The 23,707-nt window shown below is 41.7% G+C and overlaps 2 protein-coding genes across 7 annotated transcripts in view; one reads left to right on the top strand and one right to left on the bottom strand.

Annotated features, from left to right (window-relative positions):
• The window catches only part of LOC132399113 (bifunctional apoptosis regulator-like), a 43,076-nt gene extending 31,479 nt beyond the window's left edge, over positions 1-11,597 (bottom strand). The window contains exon 1 of one of the 4 annotated variants that reach the window (XM_059979088.1): positions 11,329-11,597. The gene's annotated coding sequence lies outside the window, so the exon portion shown is untranslated. Of the gene's footprint in view, positions 1-5,247; positions 5,408-10,480; positions 10,626-11,328 lie in introns of those variants that run through there. The other 3 variants (XM_059979089.1, XM_059979087.1, XM_059979090.1) reach the window with 3 other exon arrangements.
• parn (poly(A)-specific ribonuclease (deadenylation nuclease)) overlaps positions 10,811-23,707 on the top strand; it is a 167,848-nt gene continuing 154,951 nt past the window's right edge. For all 3 annotated transcript variants that reach the window (XM_059979084.1, XM_059979085.1, XM_059979086.1), the window contains exons 1-5: positions 10,811-10,925; positions 15,417-15,494; positions 17,241-17,320; positions 18,520-18,587; positions 21,880-21,961. In XM_059979084.1, the coding sequence (XP_059835067.1) occupies positions 10,907-10,925; positions 15,417-15,494; positions 17,241-17,320; positions 18,520-18,587; positions 21,880-21,961 (327 nt within the window). In that variant the 5' untranslated portion in view covers positions 10,811-10,906. The remainder of the gene's footprint in view (positions 10,926-15,416; positions 15,495-17,240; positions 17,321-18,519; positions 18,588-21,879; positions 21,962-23,707) is intronic.

The following is a 23,707-nucleotide window of genomic DNA, read 5'->3' on the forward strand; positions in this document are numbered from 1 at the left end:
TAAATACACTCAAAAACTTCTATATTCTGCATTCTGACAGGCTGCATTACTGTCTGGCATGTAGTGACTATTGCAAAGACCAAAAGAAGCTACAGAGGGTTGTGAATTTAGTCGGCTCCATCTTTGGTACTAGCCTACAAAGTACCCAGGACATCTTCAAGGAGTGGCGTCTCAGAAAGGCAGCGTCTATTATGAAGGACCTCCAGCACCCAGTGCTTGCCCTGTTCTCACTGTTACCATCAGGTAGGAGGTACAGAAGTCTGAAGGCACACACTCAGCGATTCAAGAATAGCTTCTTCCCCTTTGCTGACCGTTTCCTAAATGGACACCGAATCTGTGAACACTGCCAATATACATTATTTCTGTTTTTTGCATGATTTTAATCTATTCAATATGCGTATACTGTAAACTGATTACTTATTACTATATTTTTCCCTCTTCTTCTATATTATGTATTGTATTCAACTGCTGCTGCTGCTAAGTTAACAAATGTCACAACACATGCCAGTGATAATAAACCTGTTTCTGACAGCGCGCTCAGGAAATTGGTCCTTAAAATATAAGGTCAAATGGTGAAAGCAAAGGGGGAGGGGTGGGAGAGAGCAAGAACACACAAGTACAAGTAGGAAGATAAGCCTCAGCCAACAAATACAGTACAGTAAGGAGGAGAGATCTGCACCACAGTTACTCAGAAGATAGGTCTCTGGGATTTCGAAGAATACATTGTGACTTTTATCTTTGTTAAGTATCATTTTTTTTGCACTCGATCAAGGGTTCCCAACCCTTCTTTTGCCCTGGACCAATACCATTAAGCAAGGGGTCCATGGACATCAGGTTGCAAACCTCTGCACTAGATGCAACTTAATTCAGATCTATTATGCTTATTAATAAAATTGTAGTCATAGTTTGTGGACAAGTCCTTTGAGATAGGTTAAATACACATTTAATAAATTTTATATCACCATTATTTTCAAGGTCAACTGTAAACGAGAAGTAAATACCAAAAGGTCCATTTCCAACAAACTTATCTTTTGTTAAATAATCATTCACGTCCAAGTTTCCTTCGAGCAATTTCACATGATACCACCATGTAACTCATCCCAAATCTTGACTAACTTAAAAGGTATGCCATTAAATGGTGTGGTGGTACAATCCCATATTATTTTTTAATAACCACCTAAAGTGTAGTCTTTTAAATGGATAAATTATTATACAATCGCAACTCAAAAACATTGTTTGCATATTTTAATTTGTGTAAATTATTGATACTATACAATGTATTATAAAATTATAGACATCCTCAGCATGAAAACCATAACATACCAAGCGACAGGCTGTGAAATATAGAAGGACATTCAACTTGGAGAAAATGTTAGTTTTTAGTAATCAGTCCTTACATGCACTTTCCGCAATAATCCTGAAAGTTATTTTCCCTCAAACAGCTAAATGTGTTGATCAACTGTAATGCCCTGGTAAATATTTTACTAATGTTGTAGGGCATTTCATGCAATGGTTTTCTATAGCAGCAGTGTGTTCCGCTGGTAGTGCTTGGGTTACTGCTAAAGATACAGGATGCTTAGTAATGCTGTGTCATCTAATCAGGATGGTGGAACTGGGAGAAGGTTCTGGAGAATGCTGGGGGAGAGGTTTTGTGTTGGACACTGAGGTGGGTTGGCTTCCTTTTCAGCGGGAGATGGAGAGTGAAGAAGCTTGAGAGAACCAACTGTAGGATTCAATCCGGTGGGAATGTGGAATTCGATGGAGCTCAGGAAGGGGAATTCTACAAAGATCAGTGAATAGGAGTTGGCGCCGTTAGTACATTGGACATGACAGCTTTTGGAAAATTTGAGTTCCAACCTTATGTTGTGTATGGTTTGTTATTTCTTGCCACCGGGTGATTACATGGGAGCAGTATGTTGCACAGTATTCACACAAATCGGGGAGACATTCCAAACTCACAGGTTTGGCAGGACCCAAGTCCTATCTACACTAGATAGATGGAGTCTGAGTCTGGTGCCTGTTAGCGAGGGTTTAATGAGCCCCATCTCTAGAGAAGCCTGGTAAAAATGAGCTTCAACCATTTCCAATTGCCCTACAGGCAGCAAGTTACATATCATTACCGTCATAAGTAGATAAAAGAAGGGTGGAAGGGAAAAAAAATGAGAAAATTATTTTTAACCAATGGGTGGCTGAGGTCTAGAAATCACTGCACAAAATGATGGGAGAAGTAAAGACTCTCACCACATTTAATAAAAACCTGACTTGTCTCCTTGGGGTGCCTTAACCTGCAGACCTATAACCTACAAGTGTTGGAAAAAGTAGCTCTTGTTTGGCTCACAGGAGTAGAATAGAAATCGAAGCCAGTCAACTTCCACCTTACCATCACTGCTTTGCCATTCAATAAGATCACAGCAGACCTTTTACCTCAGTATCACTTCTTTGCAATCAATTCCCTCAATATCTCGGCCTCTATATCAAATATACTCAGTGTATGAGCCTCCAAAGCTCTCTTAGGTAGAGAATTTCAAAGACTTATTATCCATTAGGTGAACAAACTTCTTCTCTCTGAATGGTTGATTCTTTATTTTGAGACCATGACCTTTGGTTCTAAATCAAGTTGCATTTATTCCCCTACGCATATTTAAAGTTCATTGAAAAGCAATATCAAAGGCACAAAACATTAGTGAAATAACCAACATTCAGAAGCAACACATAGCAACAGATGTAAAATGCTGGACAAGCTCAGCAGGCCAGGCAGCATCTATACAGAAGAGTACAGTCTACGTTTCGGGCTGAGATACTTCAGCAGGACTGGAGGAAAAAATATGAGGAATAGATTTAAAAGGTGGGTGAAGGAGAGGGAGAAACACACGGTGACAGGTGAAACTGAGATGGGGAGGGGTGAAGTAAAGAGCTGGGAAGTTGATTGGTGAAAGAGATACAGGACTAGAGAAGGGGGAGTCCAATAAGAGAGGACAGAAGGCCACGGAAGAAAGAAAAGCAGGGAGGAGCACCAGAGGGAGCCGATGGACAGGCAAGGAAATAAAGCGAGAGAAGGAAAGCACATAGGGAATGGGGTGGGGGGTGGGGGGGGAGAGGAATACATTTCCGGAAATTCGGGAAATCGATGTCCATGCCGTCAGGTTGGAGGCTACCCAGACAGAATGTAAGGTGTTGTTCCTCTAACTTGAGTGTGGCCTCATCATAACAGTAGAGGAGGCCATGGATTGTCAGATCGGAATAGGAATGGGAAGTGGAATTAAAATAGGTGGCCTCTGGGAGATCCCACTTCTTCTGGCAGACAGTGTGTAAGTGCTTGGCGAAGTGGTCTCCCAATCTACGTTGGGTCTTACCAATATATGTTGCCTCACTTGGAAGGACTGTTTAGGGCCCTAAATGGTAGTGAGGAACATGGTGAAGGGGCAGGTGTAGCAGTTGTTCCACTTGCAAGGATAAGTGCCAGGAGGGAGATCAGTAGGGAGGGACAAATGGACAGGGGAGTTGCGTAGGAAGCGATCCCTGCGGAGAACAGAAAGTGGGGGGAGGGGTGAGGGGAGATGTGCTTGGTGGTGGGATCCCACTGGAGATGATGGAAATTACAGAGAATTATCTGGACATGGAGGATGATGGGGAACAGTAAGAATCCCTAGAGGGGTGGCAGGAGAGTGGGGCGAGGGCAGACTTGAGCAAAATGGAAGAGATGCGGTTGAGGGCAGCATTGGTGGTAGAGGAAGGGAAGCCCCGTTCTTTGAAAAAGGAGGGCATCTCTTCACTCTGGAATGAAGAACCTCAATCTGAGAGCAGATGTGATGGAGACGGAGGAATTGTGAGAAGGGGATGGCATTTTTACAAGTAATAGGATGGGAAGAGGTACAGTCCAGGTAGTTGTGAGAGTCCATGGGTTTATAATAGACATCAGTAGATGAGCTGTCTCCAGGGATAGAGGCAGAGAGATTGAGAAAGGGGAGGGAGTTGTCTGAAATGGACCAGGCAATTTGAGGGTAGGGTGGAAGATGGAGGCAAAGTTGAAGAAGTTGACAAGTTCAACATGGGCAAACAGCCCACCCCTGGAAATCCAGCTAGTGAATCTTTGTGTCATTGCCTCTGTCAAATAAAATAATTTTAGGTAAAGAGTGACCAGAGGAAGTAGCTGAGGCAGGTACGTTAACAACATCTAGAATACAGAACAATAAAGACACCTTGGCCCACAATGTTGTGCCAGCTTTTTAACCTACTCCAAAATCAATATAACCCAGGGGTTCCCAACCTGGGCCCCACAGACCATTGTTTAATGGTATTGATCCATGGCATAAAGAAGATTGGAAACCTCTAATTTAACTCTTCCCTCCTACATAACACATCCATTTTTCTATCATCCACGTTCCATCCAAGACTTTCTTAAATGGCCTTATGTATCTGCCTTGCCACCACCTGGCAGCGTGTTACACGCACCCACCAGTCTCTGTGTGAAGAACATACCTCTCACATCCCCCCTATATTTTCTTTAAAACACCTAAGCCACCTCATATTAGCCATTTACACCCTGGGAGGTGGGGGGGGGGGGGGAAGTCTCTGGCTGCTTGATCTATTGGGGGGGGGGGGAAGTCACTTGATCTATGCCTCTTATCATCCTGTACAGTACACATATATCAAATCACCTCTCATCCTCCTTCGTTCGAAGGAGAAATGCTGTAAAAAGGGACTTGGACAATAAACAAATGGGTTTAGATGGATATGGATGAAAGGGAAGAGAAATAGAACTTAAATGGAAATTGTGGTCGGCATTATTAATTGGGCCAGAGTCCTTTTCAATGCTCTGTGCCAATAAGTAAATGCATTTTTTATCAATACACAATATTCCAAGTCCTGTCTCTCTAGTACCCCATATAATTGCAGCAACAAGTCTTTGTACCTAAATCCAAGCCATAAATCTTCACTAATTACTCCTAAGTAGAAGTGTTCCTGGTTTTCTGTATAAACATTTTATCATAACCTTAAACAACCAGTACATCCAGTAATATACTAACAGATTGAGGATGTTAAGTACGCGAAGCAAGATTTAAGGAGTTTAGGAAAGTATTAAATATTTCCCTTTGAATATCAGACCGGAACTACTCTCTGCATTGGAATTTTTAAGGAGGTGGTCCTGAGATAATGTGGACGACAGAGACCAATCCCGCCCCCCCGAGGGTTGGCACAAGCTTTCCCCTGCCACCGGCAATCTCTTACACTTTAATGCATAAATACCTTTCCAGATAAATTCCCTTCGTCACCTCACTGCTCGCCCCACTTCAAAGTTCCCAATACGTGAGCCCGGACGCCATTACTATTTGGTCGAAAGAAGTCTCCTGACAACAAAGTGCCGCGTCATTCCCAGGTCAACTACTCAGCCCATTGGCGGGTTGTCTCGCTCAGTGGCCAATCCGTGCTCACGTCGACATCAAGGCCCGCCTTCATCAAATGATAAACTACAGCTTATCTCCGCCAGAGGCGTGGGCTTCCTACAATGACGGAATCCCAAGCATTTACCCCTCCTCGATACTGTCACACATTCAAATGTTTAAATCTAGTCCCGACTGTGCTACTGATCAGTTGGTGCAATTGCAAATGTTAAGAGGCATAAATCGAGTGGACATGCAGAAATTTTTTTCCCAGGGTGGAAATGGCTAATACGAGGTTTATAATGGACCCTTGCTTAAAGGTATTGGTCCATGGCATAAGAAAGATTAGTGTGTGTGTGTGTATATATATATAAAAGGCACACCCACTGAGTGGTGGCTGCATGGAACGTGCTACCAGATGTGGTTATAGAGAGAGATACATTGGACCTTAATTAGATTTTGAGGAAAAATTCAACCACAGTCAAAAAAAAATCAAAGAAACACTTTAAGCAGCATCTTTTGACATGATGGCATAACTGGTGAAATATTTTGCTTTTTAATGGATGAGCTTTAATTTTATTGATAGTGGATATCACAAGAGTCATGCCTGAAAAAAGTTGCTGGCTGAGGATTATTTGGCTGTGATGATGAATTACACAATGGATTGCAAGTTGATTTGGTATTTCTTTTTCATAAATGCCACTAAATCAGCATGGTGACCTGTCATATATGGTGCTCCATCTGTTGCACAAGAAATCATGTCCCTAATTGGAATATTTTTATCCTCAATATATATTTTGAGCTCATTGTAGATTGATTCTCTGTTGATATTTGTTTTTAACTTCTTACAAAAGAGAATCCCTTCGTAAACTTTTCCATTTTTGATCAATCATACACAAGCCATTAACAATGCCTCATTGTCTTGTACAATTGACTCATCCAGTTGTATCCCAAATTCTGTTTTTTGTAGCTCTGTGAATAGTTGATACTCAGTGTCTTCACTCATTTCGTCAATATGACCAGCTATAGTTATTACATAGAGGAATTGATTTTAAAATACTGGTCTCCATTTCGAGAACAATGGTGAGCACTTCTGATACAGCAAGGATTATTAATCTTTCACCAATTGTATGAGATTTTCCACACTTTGCTATCATTTTGGAAATTGTATTAGAAGCAATGAGATTTTTTAGCTTTCTTGGTAAATGACTCCAGTGTGCAAAATTTTTCAAATGTTTCTTTCATCTTTTGGAATTGAGTAATACCATAAGCAACCTTTTCAGGGTGCCTTTTATGGAAGTGTTCCTGTAATCTTGATGGTTTCATTATACAGTACAATATTACAAATAAGACACATGGGGTGTCACTGATCTGATGGAAACAGAATAAAACTGCAGGTATGTAACATTGTATTGACGCATTTTCTGTAGAATCTGTTTCTTCGCAGGATTAGAATTCAAGGGTTCACCACCATCAGGCACAAAGAGATCATGCAGTATTTATTTATCCATCATTAACGGGGCTAAATTAAAATAAAAAATTGACACAAACTGGGAATGCCTATCGGATGTTGACGACGGCAGCGAGTCGAATTGACACGGATGGAATGTTGGTAGCAGCATGCAAAGGAACGGCAAGGCGAAGATGAAGATGATCACAACAGCGAAAATTACATTAACAAGGATTCAGATTGGAATCTGAATGTTAGTCGGGATAGAGCTGGTGTTCAGCAAGCAACCTTTACACTATCAAGACGTACAAACAAGCTGGATGAACTCAGCAGGTCGGGCTGCATCCGTTGAAATGAGCAGTCAACGTTTCGGGCCGAGACCCTTCATCAGGAATGCGTCCTGACAGGACCTGCTGAGTTCATCCAGCTTGGTTGTACGTCTTGATTTGACCACATCATCTGCAGTGTACTTTGTGTTAACCTTTACACTATTCCAGTTAGCATCATTGACCAATTCTTGACCGCACATATGAAGCCGAGGTCACTTTGAACACCTCAAGAGGAATCATTGGGGTCAGCGGGCTCACTAATTGGATCCATTTCACCATTTGGTTCTGGTCAGTGCTGTATTATGGCGTAACCAGTTTCCCGTATATCTGTAGAGAAAATTGAGAGGGTGTATTTGACTTACATGAACTCATTCTGTGCCGCGAGTCAAGGGAAACTGTTGGACACCCTGGTTGCTAATTTATGCATCCTCAATAATGTCTGTTTGGTTGGTAAAGTCGGATGAGATTGCCGAGTTTCAGATGCGTTGTGACGACAAGTGCTCACCGCTTGCAGAGCTGTGGTTCTTCCTGTGTTCCAGTGCCTTATCCTTATTTTTGTAAGTGTCTGCTCTACTAATGGTTGGTCAGGTCTCGTGCCTCGTTAGGATGCTGTTTACTGCACCCCCAAAGAATCTTGAGTACCCCCCTTAGCACAGGTAACCACTTCCATTGGTAATCACTGCAATAGAGGCATTTAGGAGACTCTTGGATGTTGAGTGTGTGTCTTCAGGCTCCTGTACCTACTCTTTGATGGCAGTAATGAGAAGAGGGCATGATAGAGGTCATTAATAACGGATGCCACCTTTTGAAGATGTCCTGGATGCTGGGGAGGCTGGGGCCCATGATGGAACTGGTAATTTCCAACTTTCTGCAGCTCTTTCCGAAGATGCCCTTCCAAAGACTTAAATATGAAATTGCATGCTGAGGGAGTCAGATGTGAAGTGCAGCATTGTGGGGAAATGGATTGAAAATGTTAAACCCTCAGCTACACTGAGATTGACTCTGTTATGGTCCTGGTCCATGTCTTGCATGCTATCATGAATAATCCGAGGATGGATGTTTACTTCTGTAGTTAGCTGAATTTGAGGAGTGTGTTCCAGTTAACAGAGTCAAGAGCTTTAGCAAAGTTGTAAAAGGATATTTATGTATACATTCAGTGGTCACTTTATTAGTTACCTCCTGTACCTAATAAAATGGCCACTAGATGCATGTGTATGGCCTTCCGCTGTTGTAGCCCATCCACTTCGAGGTTTGATATCTTGTGTGTTCAGAGATGTTCTTCTGCACACCACTGTAGTACCACATGGCTATTTGAGTTACTGTTGCCTTCCAGTCAGCTTGTGTCAGGCTAGCCATTCTCCTCTGATATCTCTTGCCCACAAAACTGCCACTGTTTTCTTTTATTACTTTGCACTATTCTAGAGACCACTGTGCATGAAAATCCCAGGAGATCAACATTTTCTGAGATACTGAAAGCACCCCATCTGTCACCAACAATCATTCCATGGTCAAAGTCACTTAGATCATATTTCTTCCCCATTCTGATGTTTGGTCTGAACAACAACTGAATCTCTTGACCATGTCTGCATGCTTTTATGCATTGAGTTGCTGTCACATGATTGGCTGATTAGATATTTACATTAAAGAGCAAGTACGTATACAGATGCACCTAATACAGTGGCCACCGAGTGTATTTTGTTCATTGCTCTTGAAGTTGACACACAGTAAGAACTATGTCTTTCCAGCATATTTTATCTTGTTTAAGAACTATGTCTTGTCAGTCAGAAATGACAGCAAGGCTGGGCTAAAAGGCGACTATAGAATCAAGTCAAGGCCACATTCATCAAGGACATCATTTGGCTGCATCAAGTTGCTGAGAAATCTCCAACATATTTTCAGAATATGTTGTGTACAGTTTGGTGACCCTGTTATAGGAAAGATCTCATTAATTTAGAGAGGTTAGTAAAAAGATTTAACAGAATGTTGCCTGGACTTGGGAGGCTGAGCCAGAAGAGAAGTGGTTAGAGGGAAGCGGAATCAGAATCAAGTTTAATATCACTGGCATGTATCATGAAATTTGTTGTTTTGGGGCAGCAGCACAATGCAATGTATAAAGTCCATGCACCATAGATCTGTAGGTCATGACACTTAGGGACTTGTGCTAAATATTTAAAAAAAATATTTTTGTATATAAGACCATAAGACAAAGGAGCAGAAGCCGGCCATTTGGCCCATCGATTCTGCTCCGCCGTTTCATCATGAGCTGATCTAATCTCCCCTATAGTCCCATTCCCCCGCCTTTTCACCATAACCTTTGATGCCCTGACTACTCAGATACCTATCAATATCTGCCTAAAGTACACCCAATAACTTAGCCTCCACTGCCACCCATGGCAACAAATTCCACAGATTCACCACCCTCTGGCTAAAAAAAATTTTCTCATCTCTGTTCTGAATGGGCGCCCTGCAATCCTCTAGTCATGTCCTCTCATACTAGACTCCCTCACCATGGGAAACAACTTTGGCACATCCACTCTGTCCATGCCTTTCAACATTCGAAATGTTTCTATGTGGTTCCCCCCTCATTCTTCTAAACTCCAAGGAGTACAGTCCAAGAACGGTCAAACGTTCCTCATATGTTAACCCTCTCATTCCCAGAATCATTCCAGTGAACCTTCTCTGAACCCTCTCCAATGTCAGTACATCCTTTCTTAAATAAGGAGCCCAAAACTGCACACAGTATTCCAAGTGAGGTCTTACCAGTGCCTTATAGAGCCTCAACGTCACATCCCTGCTCCTATACTCTATTCCTCTAGAAATGAATGCCAACATTGCATTTGCCTTCTTCACCACGACTCAACCTGGAAGTTAACCTTCAAGGTATCCTGCACAAGGACTGCCAAGTCCTGTTGCATCTCAGAACTTTGAATTCTCTCCCCATTTAAATAATAGGCTGCCCATTTATTTCTTCTACCAAAGTGCATGACCATACACTTTCCTACATTGTAATTCATTTGCCACTTCTTTGCCCATTCCCCCAATCTATCCAAGTCTCTCTGCAGACTCTGTTTTCTCAACACTACCGGCCCCTCCACTTAACTTCGTATCATCAGCAAACTTAGCCACAAAGCCAACTATTCCATAATCCCAATCATTGATATACAACGTAAAAAGAAGCGGCCCCAACACAGACCCCTGTGGAACACCGCTGATAACCGGCAGCCAACCAGAATGGGATCTCTTTATTCCCACTCTCTGTTTCCTGCCAATCAACCAATGCTTCACATATGTAACTTTCCCGTAATTCCATAGGCTCTTACCTTGTTTAGCAGCCTCATGTGTGGCACCTTGTCAAAGGCCTTCTGAAAATGTGTATGTATGTTTTCTGAATTTTATGTGCTATTGTACTGTGCACTGAACCTTGGCCCCAAGGAGACACTGTTTTGTCTAGCTGTATTCCTGAGTATGGTTGAATGACAATTAAACTTGAACTTGATCCAGCTGTCGGTATTATCAGCTCTGACACAAAAGTTTATAAGTTTAAAATTGCTGCAAACGTTTAGCAGACCAACAGCATTTGAAGGGGTGCAAAGAACCAGAGTGGTTTCATCAAAGTGACAGCGACCACGTGGTTGTTGTGTTCGCCGGAAGCGACGACAGAGGAAGGTGAAAGGGCAAGGTGCGAAGGTGGCTGGCGCTGTTCCTGTGCTTGGGCTACCGGGGCGGTTTTATTTTCTACCGCGGCCATGGAGATCACCCGGCAGAGTAAGTGCGAGAGAGTGCCGGCGCTGAGGCCCTGGGGTGACGGCGAGACCGGCGGTGGGAATGGAGAAGATCACGGAACCCATCCGCAGGCCTCGGCGCCCAGGGGAACCGAAACCCTGCGGTACCCCGGCCATTGGACCCTCTCTATCCTCGGGCACCGGTCACTCCCACCTTCCCTCTTCCTTCTCCTGGGGTACCGGTCTTGCCCCCTCACCCCATTCCTCGGGCACCTGTAAAACCTTCATGGCATCGGTCGCTCCCCTCCCCCGTCCTCGGGTACCAGTAAAACCCTCAGAGGACCCAGTTATCTCCCCCTTCCAGTGCACTGGTCAAACCCTCCTGGTACTGGTCGTCCCCTCTCCTCGGGCACCAGTAACACACCCCTCTTGTTCCCCGGGCAAACCTTCTTGGCACCACGTTGTGCAAGAGCATGGCATTCCTTCGTTAAATGTCACCACCATCATGGGTCCCTTCAGGTTGCACTGAAGCTTTCCCGATACACGAGACTCCCGCTGTCTTAAAGCAGGTTTCAAGCACGAGTTCCGAGTAACACAACACAAAATGCTGAACGAACTCAGCCGCTATTCACATTTCCACTTTATGAGGTCTCCATCGTGTCTCAGCACGACTCCTGATGCGGGGGTTCGGCCCGATCTGTCCACAGTTTTCTTCTCTCCCCACCCCACCCCACCCCACCGATGCTGCTCGACCCACTGCGTTCCTCCTGCAGTTAGTTTGTTATTCCAGATTTAAAGCTTCCTCCCTCTAACTGGTGATCTGGTCAACCGTCCCCTCCCTTCATAATGTGCTTCACCAATGAGCTGTTTCAGTCATTGCTTTTTGAAATATTAAAGTGTAATATACTGTTGCCTAAGTAAAGCAATACTGTACACATTGCACTGCAGTGGACATTTTTGTTTTAATTGTGCTCTTTCTTGTGTGCTGTTTATGTAGTGTGAATATTGTGTACCTGTGACGTCGCTACATTTTTTATTGCATCGATATTTAAGTATAATTGTGCATGTGATAATTAACTGAGCTTTTGGCTAGCACTCTTACCCAGAATTTCACTGGAATTGTGCTTCCCTGAAATCTTAATCTTACTGAAGTGAGTTTTATTCATTCAGTAATCATAACTAAAATATTTTGGGTGATTTAACAGGATTGTTTTTGTTTTATTACAGCCTAAGCTGGTGCAGCTAGGTTTTATGAATAGATTTTGTTTCTCCTTCACTGTGGTTATCCTATGTTCAGATTCATATTTGCAAAGAAACTTTTAAGCAAGAAGAAATAAAACTAGGTGCAAGATAGAAGTAAATAGCATCAGGCCCTGCATGAGAGAACAGGCAGGATGCTCAGTGAGTTGTGGACACATGGAACAAACTACCTAGTTGTGTAGTTGAGAGTAGTACCTTTCAGACTTTCAAATCTAAGCTCAATAGTTATTTCAACACACTATGTGAATAGGAATTTGGCAAGCTTTTTTGGGCTGAATGGTCTGTTCTTGTCAAAAACTTCCTAATGTCCTAACTTCCTGAAAGATAACATTATGGTAAAAATGGGCAAGTGGGATATACATGGATGTTTCAAGGTTAGTTATCCTCAGCATGTCTTAAAAAACAGCAATATCTAATTCTTGCCATTTAATAAAAATAAATTAGTTTTCAGGGCTCTGCTTTATTTAAATTGTTAAAATCAAGATGACAGAAAATTAATTTGGCATTTATTATCATCCATACTTATAATATTCTTTCTGCCCTGCTTTAGTAGTTTTCTTGTTCTTTCTGATTTAAATTAACTGTAGGTGCTGCTTAACAAGTTAAGACTCGATGGCATTCCAGGAAAGATACTAGCATGGATAAAGCTAATCGGCTGAAGGCAAAGAGTGGAAATAAAGAGAGCCTTTTCTTTCTTTATTAATCTTTTTATTGATTTAAAAAGCATATATTCAAGCAAGAGGAGAATTATCTCATATATATAAATAACAATACATACAGAAGGTGAAATAAACGTTATCAAAATCATACATAGTATTAATGTGATATAGATTGTATAATAAGGAAAAAGATAATTAATTCTCCTCTTATCAATTCATAAAAAGAAAAAAAGACTTTCTGAATTTTTTATATGAACCCCCCACTATTCTCTACAAACAAAAAGAGGAAAAAAGGACCGGGCAGTCCAGCCTGAGAGTAAAACCAAGAAAAGAAAGACTTTCTGATCAAATCCAAAACTTCGAAAAAATAACTGGAAGAGAGTCAGTACAAAAATCAATAAATCAAACCATATGAAAATATTGAATAAAAGGTCGCCAGATTTCTTCAAATTTAAAGGATGTATCAAATGTCTGACTTCTTATTTTTTCTAAGCTTAAACAGGACATGATGGAGGAAAGCCAGTAAAATACAGTAGGTGGGTTAGAGTCCTTCCATTTAAGTAAAATGGCTCTCCTAGCCAATAAAGCTGAAAAGGCTATCATCCACTGAGCAGAAACGAGAATATACCCTGCTTCCGATGGAATAATGACAAAAATTGCTGTGAGTAAATTTGGTTGTAAGTCCAGATCCAAGACTTTTGAAAAAGTTTTAAAGACATCTTTCCAAAAATTGTCCATCTTTACGCACACCGAAACATGTGAGTTAAAGTGGCCTCCTCAATATTACATCTATTGTAAATAGGATTGACATTGGGGAAAAATGCGGGCTAATTTATCCTTTGACATATGTGACATATGTCTTTCACTCAGTTATTGGATAAATATGATTTATCTAATGCACACTTTTTTGGATATGTACAAATTAAGAATTTTTTACATATTTTGCTTCCAAATTACCCCTCTGCTTATCCACCTAATAGGATAGATACCCTTTTTCAGGTTAAACCACTTCAAAAAGGACTGATAGCTACAATTTATAAATGGTTATTGAATTTATGAATGATATCTAACGATAAAATTAAAAGTGCTTGGGAATTGGAATTTCAAGAGTTACTTTCAGATGATCAGTAGAGTAAAATTTTTCGTTTGGTAAATACTTCATCTATTTGTGCCTGTCATTCCTTGATACAGTTCAAGGTAGTGCATCAGGCGCATATGTCAAAGGGAGCCCTTTCTGGTTGGCTGCCAGTGACTAGTGATGTTCCACAGGGGTCTGTGTTGGGACTAGTTTTTTTAGGTTATAGACCAATGATTTGGATTAAGGAATTGATGACCTTGTAGCCAAGTTTGCGAATGGTATGAAGATGGGCAGAAGGGCAGGAGAGTCTTCGGAGAGTGGGCAGATGGAATACAGTGTTGTGAAGTGAATGGTCATGCACATTGGTAGAAGGAATAAAAGCATTGACTGTTTTCTAAATGGTGAAACATTCAAAATCTTAAATGCAGAAGGACTTGAGAATCCTCATGCAGGATTTCCTAAAAGTTAATTTGCAGATTGAGTCAACAATGAGGAGGGCAAATGCGATGTTGATGTTCATTTCAAGAGGACTAGAATATAAAAGAAAGGATGTAATATTGAGGCTTTTTAAGGCACTGGTAAGGCCTTGCTTGGAATATGTAAGTGGTTTTGTGCCCCTTGTCTAAGAAAGAACATGTTGACATTGGAGAGGGTTCAGAGGAAGGTCTCAAGAATGTTTCCGGGAATGAAAAAGTTATCGTATGAAGCTCTAGACCTGTTCTCACTGGAATTCAGAAGGATGAGGGGGGATCTCATTGAAACATTGGAATGTTGAAAGGCCTTGATAGTGGATGTGGAGAGGATAGTTCCTGTGATGAGGGAGTATGAGACCAGAGAACATAGCCTCAGAATAGAGGGATGAACATTTAGAATAGAGATGAGGAATTTTTTTTTTTTAGCCACAGTGTGGCCACAGGTGGCTTTGGAGGCCAAGTCATTGGGTATATTTATGGTAGGCGTTAATACATTCTTGATCAGTCAGGGCATGAAGGGATATGGAGAGAAAACAGGAGACGGGCTGAAAGTGTAATGAATCACCCATGATATAGTGAAGCAGACTTGATGGGCCAAATGGCCTACTTCTGCTCCTATATCTTATGGTCTAAATTCTGATTAAGCTATTAAGATTTGTACATAATTCTAACATAATAAATACTGATGACTTTGAAAATAGTACCAGCAGTGTTGTTAATTGTACTTTGAAGAATAAAAACAATGGCTTTTGGATCGTTTTTCACTCTTCATATGTTCAAGTAAAATATGGGATAGAATTTATAAAAACTCTTCTTGGGTGTTCTGTCATCTTGATTATTACAGAATAGTGCATTGCATCTGAAAAATAAATTGAGGATCTGTTAACTCTAAATGTGAAAATGTATCTGAGTAGATAGTTTTTAAAGTGGTTTTGCATCTGGAAAAGGAATTGAGGGTAGTTGACACTGAAGTTGTAATGAAAAGGTGTCTGACTAGATAGGTTATCTGGCTTCTATCCTGCAAGTACAATGTAATGCTATTCATTTGTCAATATTTTTGCTAGATTTTAAAGAGAGCCTAAGCCTAATATATGAAGCCATTGAAGAAGCGGATTTCCTGGCAATTGACGGGGAATTTTCAGGTACTTGTTCACATCATTTTTCTGATGTCAAATTGAAGCCGTCAATATGCTTGAACAGGAAAGGCATTGAGGGCTACGGGCTTAAGGTTGGAAAATAGGATTATTGGGTAGATGGGCACTTTGGGTGCCTGTAACAAAAAGTCCAATTTCTGTTCTAAGACCATAAGACATCGGAGCAGAATTAGGCCATTCAGCCCATCGAGTTTGCCCTGCTATTTCATCGTGGATGATCCTGGATCCCACTCAATCCCATAAACCTGCCTTCTTGCCATTTCATTCCATTGCCGCTGAGTCATCAGGAAACTATCATTCCTCGTTATGTACTTGTAGCCAACAGCCGCTTACAAGGGGGTAAAGATTGGAGGAAAGGTATGGAGCACTCTTCCTACTTTCTTCCCAATGTTACACCATTGCTTTGTTCACCAAGGTTTAACCTTGCCCGAGCCCCCATTTCGTCTGTCATTTGTCATCATTTGAAAACCTAATGTAATTTTCCAAATGTACCCAAGTGATATCCAGCTCCACTTCACCATCGCCTCTTACCCTTCACCATCTTTATCCTTATTTGACAGCGAGTACAGGATGAGCAAAACATTTCTTCCAGATGAAACTGGAAGACCAAAACCATTTATTTCAACTCCTGCCACAAACTCATCTGACAACTTTGCTGTCACATCTGACTCTGAATCAGCTGCTGACTATATATTCCCTCTTGCTTTTTTCACCTCAGAAGCATTCAAAGTCCAAAGTAAATTTATATCAAAGTATGAATATGACACTATACACTTCCCTGAGGTTAATTTTCCTGAACCCATTTGCAGTGTTTATTTTATTGTATTTGTTGTGATACAGGTCCTTCTGGCTCTTTGAGTTTTGCTGCCCAACAACCCTCAATTTGACCATAGCCACCAGAAAATTTACAATGACCAATTAACCTAGAAACCTAGTACGCCTTTGGACAGTGGGAGGAAACCCCCACGGTCACAGGAAGAATGTACAAACTCCATACAGACAGTAGCAGACAAAGAAATACATTAGAATCATGGAAAAACTAGACTCTTCACACAAACAAGACTACTTTTGCTGCCCCTCATTTCATTTGCTGATATGGTCACCCATGCCTTTTGTAACTCTTTGATTTGACTGTTGTGAGATCTGTGTAGCCTGTTTCCCCACTGTATTTGAAGACAAACTTAACTCATCATCCTGTGTTTCCTCAGTCACCCACTCAGTTGTCTAGGTAAGACCTTGTCGTAGAGCTCTTGCTTTGTTTTCTTGACTTAGCCCTACATCTGACTTGCTACTCGTACGTTACTTCCACCACTGGTTCTCCCTGGTTACAGTGTGCACCGGCTACGCAATACACCGCTGTTACATGCTTAAGCTTAGAAAATGAATCTGGGATTCATCTGGGTCACGGGTCAGAGGAGTGGGATAGGGGTAGAACTGCGTTAAATGTAAATGCCGAGAAGAAATTCTGGACACTTTGGTAATATCTGCAGTCAAGGGCCAGTAAACTGGGTTGTGAACAATCACAAAAAGGTTTCAGTTGTCTGCTCAGGATCATGTGTCGAATTCTGGTTTAGTTTTTGTACAAATCATTGCTGTATTTTAGCATGTATCCCAATGTAGAACATGACTTTATGAAGTGGAAAGATCATGGGATTTTTTAAAGTACACGTACATGCATGTACAATGATGGCTATTGTAGTAGTTATTGAAAACTGCTGTGTCTTTTGTGTGTAGGGATAAGTGACGGACCTTCAGTCAGCACCCTAACAAATGGCTTGGATACACCCGAAGAAAGATACCAAAAGCTGAAAAAGGTGAATAGGGAACCATCTTGCTCCCTCTCGTCTTCCTCCCCTTTTTGCAGTTCACCTATTAAGAGTTGTTTGAGTCAAACTTTACATTCAAGATGCATCCACTGCCTCATCTAATCTTGGCAGATAACTTCAGAAGTACATTATGAGCTCCTAAAGCATAGCCAATTTGTAGGAAATGTGATGGTCAATTTGCATTTAAAACTTCCCACATTCAGCAACGTGATAATGAAGTACTAAACTATTTCTGGTACTGTTGATTAAGTTATTGGTCAGGACACTGAGATGATTCGTAATGTCTATAAATTATACTGAAGGAGGCTCTTTGACACTTGTATATGTCTGCGTAGCCTAATTCGCATGATAAACTCAAGTGATTCTACTGATGCTGGAAACCTGAGCAACGAACACAAAACGCCAGAGAAACTCTGCAAGGCAGTCAATGTTCTGGGCCCAGGCCTTCACCAGACCTGATCTTTCAACAAATTCTGTTGAAGGGTCTGAGTCCAAAATGTTGACTGTTCATTCCACCCGGTGATGTCTATCTGTCTGTCTGTTTGTCTGATGCCGTGTGGCTTGCTGAGGTCCTCCAGGCTTTTGTGTGTCACTCTAATTTTGCTTTGGAACCTAAACTGCAAATTCTACAAGCTATTTGTTTATTTATTGACATACAGTGCTGCTCTTTGAGTCATGCCACCCTGCAATCCACAGAATGAATCCTAGCCCAATCATAGAACAATTTATAATGACCAATTAGTTGACCAACTACTACGTTTTGGACTGTGAGGGGAAACCGGAGCACCTGGAGGAAGCCCACACGATCACAGAGAGAACATGCAAACTCCTTGCAGGCAGTGGCGGTAATTATACCAGGGCTGCTGGTACTGTAAAGTGTTGTTCTAATTACAACGCTACAGTGCATAAGTGAACACACAAGTCATTTTTAAAATGTGTGTTGCTGAAGAAGAGCTCAGAGTTATGTTTGCTGAGGACTTTATTGAGATGGGCCTTGGAGAATGAAACAGAGGACTCTGTTGATAGCAGGTTGTTGAGGATCTGAGTGGAAGATGTAAATGTAGGGGGTGGTGTGGAAGAAATTAGGGTATTAACCCTAATACCTAAATTGGCAAACTTCAATTTGTTATCCTAAAAATTGTCCCTATAACATGCACTGCTACTTTTCTCTGCTTATCTTTCTACAGCATTCCATGGACTTCCTGCTGTTTCAGTTTGGCCTTTGCACATTTAAGTATGACTCTGCAGAGAGCAGGTTTGTTTATTTCACATACATCTTCAATTCTAATGAAAATTAACTTTCTGTCAATAATCTTGCCCATCTCGAATTGCATTGTAATGTTGGCGTACAGCTTATGGGCTTCTTAAGTTCTCAAGATCTCTAACAAGGATAATTATTCATTTGTATGTTTTTCGTGTGATTCTAACAATGATATTTTGACATGGAGGATGTGTCTCATGAATTCTTTTTCTACACCTGATAATTACAATTACAGCATAAACACCTACTGTGCCAATGCCTGCTTGTGCTTAAAAGCCATTGTCAGAAAATGTTGAATAAGTGTGTCAGGCTAAAAAGGAAATGGCAGCTCATTCGATAAGGAAAACCATAGGAGGCCAGGGGATACAAAATAAGAAGTTCAAGAAAGCCATATGGAGGAGGAAAATGCACAATGGCTGCTAAAATTCAAAGACAATTATATAAGTATATGGAAAGCAGCCGAGGGAAATGTGCAACAACTTAAGGTTCGTGTGAGATTATAACAGGCAGTTACTAAATGAGCAAAAAGATGCCAGTATTGCAAGTAAGACAGTCCGGGCAGACAGGGCTCATCAAGGAGAAGGAAAACTCCTGATTCCAAACCTCTGCTGCCTTGCGACTGTACCCTTTCATGGAGGAGACTGAGGTAAAGGGAAAAATCTGGGGCAGGAGTCCTTAAGGCAGTCTTGCGTTGAGTTCAGTGGTTCCTGTGGCGCTGCTAATGCCAAACAGTCTTTGTCTCTGCCATTCCTTTGGATTCATCAGCTGCATGAAGAGGGGGAGCCTGCTGCATGGGCAACAGCTTCCTCTCCATATCATACTGCCCTGGCTTGCGTATTGACTTTGACATCTAGTCCACAACATTCATGGAAGCTCCGACAAAGGAGGTCAACAAAAGTAGTAAGCCAAAGATTAAGTCATAGGGAGAAGCTGGGTAGATTTGAGTTTTCATATTTGTAGGCACATCATAAAAGTTAATTTAGCAGGTACTGTTGAAATGACCACTTTGATTTGGTGGGGGATGGCTTTTGTGTAGAAGGTTCAACACAATACCACTTATTTTTGCTCCTCCAATTCCTGCTGAGTACTGGGAATCTCCCAAGAATATCCTCCTGTTGCCTTTCATCAAGTAGGCCACTCCCCTTCCTCTCTGTGTTGCACTTGTAGCTTCTGTGTCCTGAAGCATTGAGCTGCCAGTCCTGCCCTTCGCTCAGCCACCTTGCTGATAAGGTTATGATATCCTAGTCCTCAGAGCCAATCAATGCCCTGAGTTCAACTGCCTGGCCTGTTACGTCTTTTACATTGAGATGAAACAATAGTCTTTACTCTACTGTGCTTCTGTCTCTCATGATAACTAAATCTCCGCCTCACCCATATCCAGCTGCTCTAAACCCTCCTGAGTATCTCTGGCCAAATTATTTGTTCTCCTCCAGTTCAGGTGTAGCCTGTCTCTTGTACAGGTCAACCCTACCCCCAAAGAGTTCCCGGTGACCGAAGCACTTCAATCCCTGCTTCCGTTCCTTAGCTGCATGTTCACCAGAGCCATTTTATTTCTATCCTCACTGGCATGTGACACTGGGAATAATCTGGAGATTACTACCAATGAGGTCTGACTGTTTAGATTCTGTCCTGACTCCCTAAATTCACTACACAAGACATCCTCCTCCATTATACCAATGTCATTGGTACCAACATCCACTCTGATCTTTGGCTGCTTGCCCTCACCCTTGAGAATGTTCTGCAGCCCCTACAAGACGTCCTTGTAATCGGGAAGCAACACACCACCTTGTCACTTTTGCGGTCGCAGAATCTCATGTTTGACCCCTAACTATTGAGGCTCCTACAGCAGTGCCTGACTTCTTCCTTACCTGCTCAGCCTCAGAGTTGGTTTTGGCACTACCAGCCTGGCCCCTGCTGCTATACCAGGAGTATTCAAAGGAGTATATTTGTTGCTGAGGGGAATAGCCACAGGAGTTCTGAACAGGACTGGTTGGTGTTTCAGGTGTGATTCCTATGCCAGTCGATCTCCTGCTTGCTTGGCCTTAAACTATTCATCAAACCCAAGTCCTCTGGCTGAAGAAGTTCATAATTCTTTCGCTGTTGTAAGCAGTAATTTTTTTTCTACTCTGCCATTTATTTGTTGTTGTCAGAGTTTGACATGATATGCTATTAGATTTTTTTTTCTGCACATTAAAGGGTCCTAATGTTCATATTTTTAACTGAGAGTGGTTGAAATTAATTTCCGCTTCTGAGCTTTTGGGATATCTTTTACTGTTTTAAGTGAGTAGAGTGTTGGCACGTGGCCTAGTGGGCAAGGCATCAGACTAGTAGTCACTGGTTCGAGACTCAGCTGAGGCAGCGTGTTTGTATCCTTGAGCAAGGCACTTAACAACACATTGCTCTGCGACGTCACCGGTGCCAAGCTGCTTGGGTCCTAGTGCCCTTCCCTTGGACAACATCGGTGGCGTGGAGAGGGGAAGGCCTGCAGCTTGGGCAACTGCCGGTCCCCCATACGACCCTGCCCAGGAGACCGACGGATGCCACCACCATTTAAGTGAGTGCATGAATTCATTGTCACTGGAGTTTAAGTGATTAGTGGATTAAAAGGAACAGGTGTAAAAACAAATTATTCTTCATTCTGATAGTACAAATAACAAAGTGACCGAAAGATTGCAGGAAGGACATTTGAATATTTAAATAGGGGCACAGTTTGAAGGGTTACAAAATTGCTCTGTGAATTGTAATTTGGGGAAACAAGTGTGAGACTTCTGTAGCCAGATGGTAGTGAATCATTACCCCAAACAACTGTGAAGGTCAAGTCATTGAGTGTATTTAAAGTGCAGATTGATACGTTCATAATTAGTAAGTGCATTGAAGGTTACAGCGAGAAGGCAAGGGAATGGGGTTGTGAAGGAAAATAAATAAGCCATAATAGAATTGTGGAGAATACCTGATGGTCCAAATGGCCTAATTCTGCTTCTTATGGTTTTATGGGCTGGGTTTTGTGTCTTTATCAGGCAATGTATGGAGTTTTGAATTCACTTGAAGACTTCTCATCAAAAGAAAGAATGGTTGCACAGTGCAGGTTCATTTGAAGATTGCTGGAGGCCTAAGAAGTTGAATTATGAGGGCCGGTCATGTTAAGCTTACTTATATTCTTTTGCATTCCTTCAAATTGCCACAGGGCTGTAATAAGAATTCAGTAGTACCAGTAATTTTAACCTTTAAGGTTAATTTTTGAAGTTCTAAACATAATATTTTTATTCCTATCTTTTTTGATTGACAGGCATATAATGAAGACATTTAATTTCTACGTGTTTCCAAAGCCACTTTCTAGAAATTCACCTGATGTTAAGTTTGTTTGCCAGGTAAAACAAAATCATTTCATGAAATGTTAATGTTACTAAGATGAAGTTTGTTGTACTTGAAGGCTCGTTGAGGTGGTTTACTTGCCAAAGCTTTGGGTGATTGTGGGCCAAACTATCCGTAACTTAAATGTATCAAGCTATGAGTGATGGGATGTTTTGGTTTTCTTCTTTATTCATTAACAGTTCTACCCTTCATCTCTAAATATTCAATGGAACAAGCATCTTTTTAGAAAAAAAGTCATTATCAAATCCTTTTAATAGAAATTTGAGACTATTCCAAAGAAATAAAATTGCTACTGTTTATCTTGAATGGAATTGACATTGGATAAAGTAAAACACAAAAAATACAACTGCAGATGCTGTCTTGATCAAAGAATACGTACACAACGCTGGAAGAACGCAGCAGGTCAGGCAGCATCCGTGAGAAAAGATTGGTTTCGGGCCGAGACCCTTCATCAGGAATGGGGGGGAAGAGAGGGCCGAAGCCCAGTAATAGAGATGGGGAGGGGGTAGGGCCTAGAGGCGCCAGGTGGAAAACCAATCAGAGGAAAGATAAAGGGGGGAGGGGAGGGGATAAGCATGAAAGAACTGTAGAGATAAAGAAGCAGATAGTTGAAAGGGGAGAGAGGCAGAGAGGGACCAGAGATAGGGGGAGGGGGAGAGAATTACCAGAAATTGGAGAATTCACTGTTCATACCACCAGGCTGGAGGCTACCCAGATGGTAGGTGGGGTGTTGCTCCTCCACCCTGAGTTTGGCCTTATCATGGCAGTAGAGGAGGCCATGTATGGACATATCTAGATGGGAATGAGAGGCAGAGTTGAAGTGGGTGGCAACCAGGAAGTCCTGTCTATTGTGACGGACGGAGCGTAGGTGCTTGACGATTGGATAAAGTAGCATGCTAATAACAGCAATGTACTGTGAATGATCAAAGATCGACTTTATTCACCATATACCTTTACATGTACTCAGAAATTACTGTGGTGTGTTGGTGTGACATGCAACAAAAAAGCAACAATTATACAGAGTAAAGAGCTATATAAAAATAAAGCTAGAAGTATAGATATGGAATAAAATGTGCATAAATACAGTAATACCAGCATATATTTACAATGTAAACATCATTCTTAAAAAGTGATTTAAAATGTTACTAGTGCAGTGACTAAGTGGGGTGGGGTGGCTAACTAAATGGTTGAACAGATTAATTGCCTGGGGGAAGAAATTTTTAAAAGGGCATGAACTTTTGTATTAATAGTGCTTTCCAGAAGGGAGCTTTGGGAAATGGCAGTTTCTGGGTGGTAACAGTCATTCAGACATACACATGTGTACAGATTAAGTGAAACAGGAGACACGAGGTTCTGCAGATGCTGGAAATCTAGAGCAATATGCACAGTGTGCTGAAGGAGCTCAGCAGGTCAGGCCACATCTATGGATGGAAATAAACAGTGGACATTTTGGGTCAAGACCTTTCATCAGGACTGGGTGATGATGAAGGATCTCCTAGTCCTAATGAAAAGTCTTGGATCGAAGTGTCAACTGTTTATTCCCATCCATAGATGTAGTCTGACCTGCTGAGCTCCAGCAGCGCATTGTGTGTGTTAAGCAAAACTGTTCCTCTGGGGTCAAGGTGCAAAGCACAATAAATACAGTCACACAGAGCACATAGGGTTACAACGCCACATGCAGTCACAAGAGATATTAGCACAAGTTCCTGATTGGCTTGGCTTGAAGATGGATGGTGCATGGG

Source organism: Hypanus sabinus, chromosome 9 (assembly GCF_030144855.1).
Source record: "Hypanus sabinus isolate sHypSab1 chromosome 9, sHypSab1.hap1, whole genome shotgun sequence".
In the NCBI taxonomy this organism is placed as follows: domain Eukaryota; kingdom Metazoa; phylum Chordata; class Chondrichthyes; order Myliobatiformes; family Dasyatidae; genus Hypanus; species Hypanus sabinus.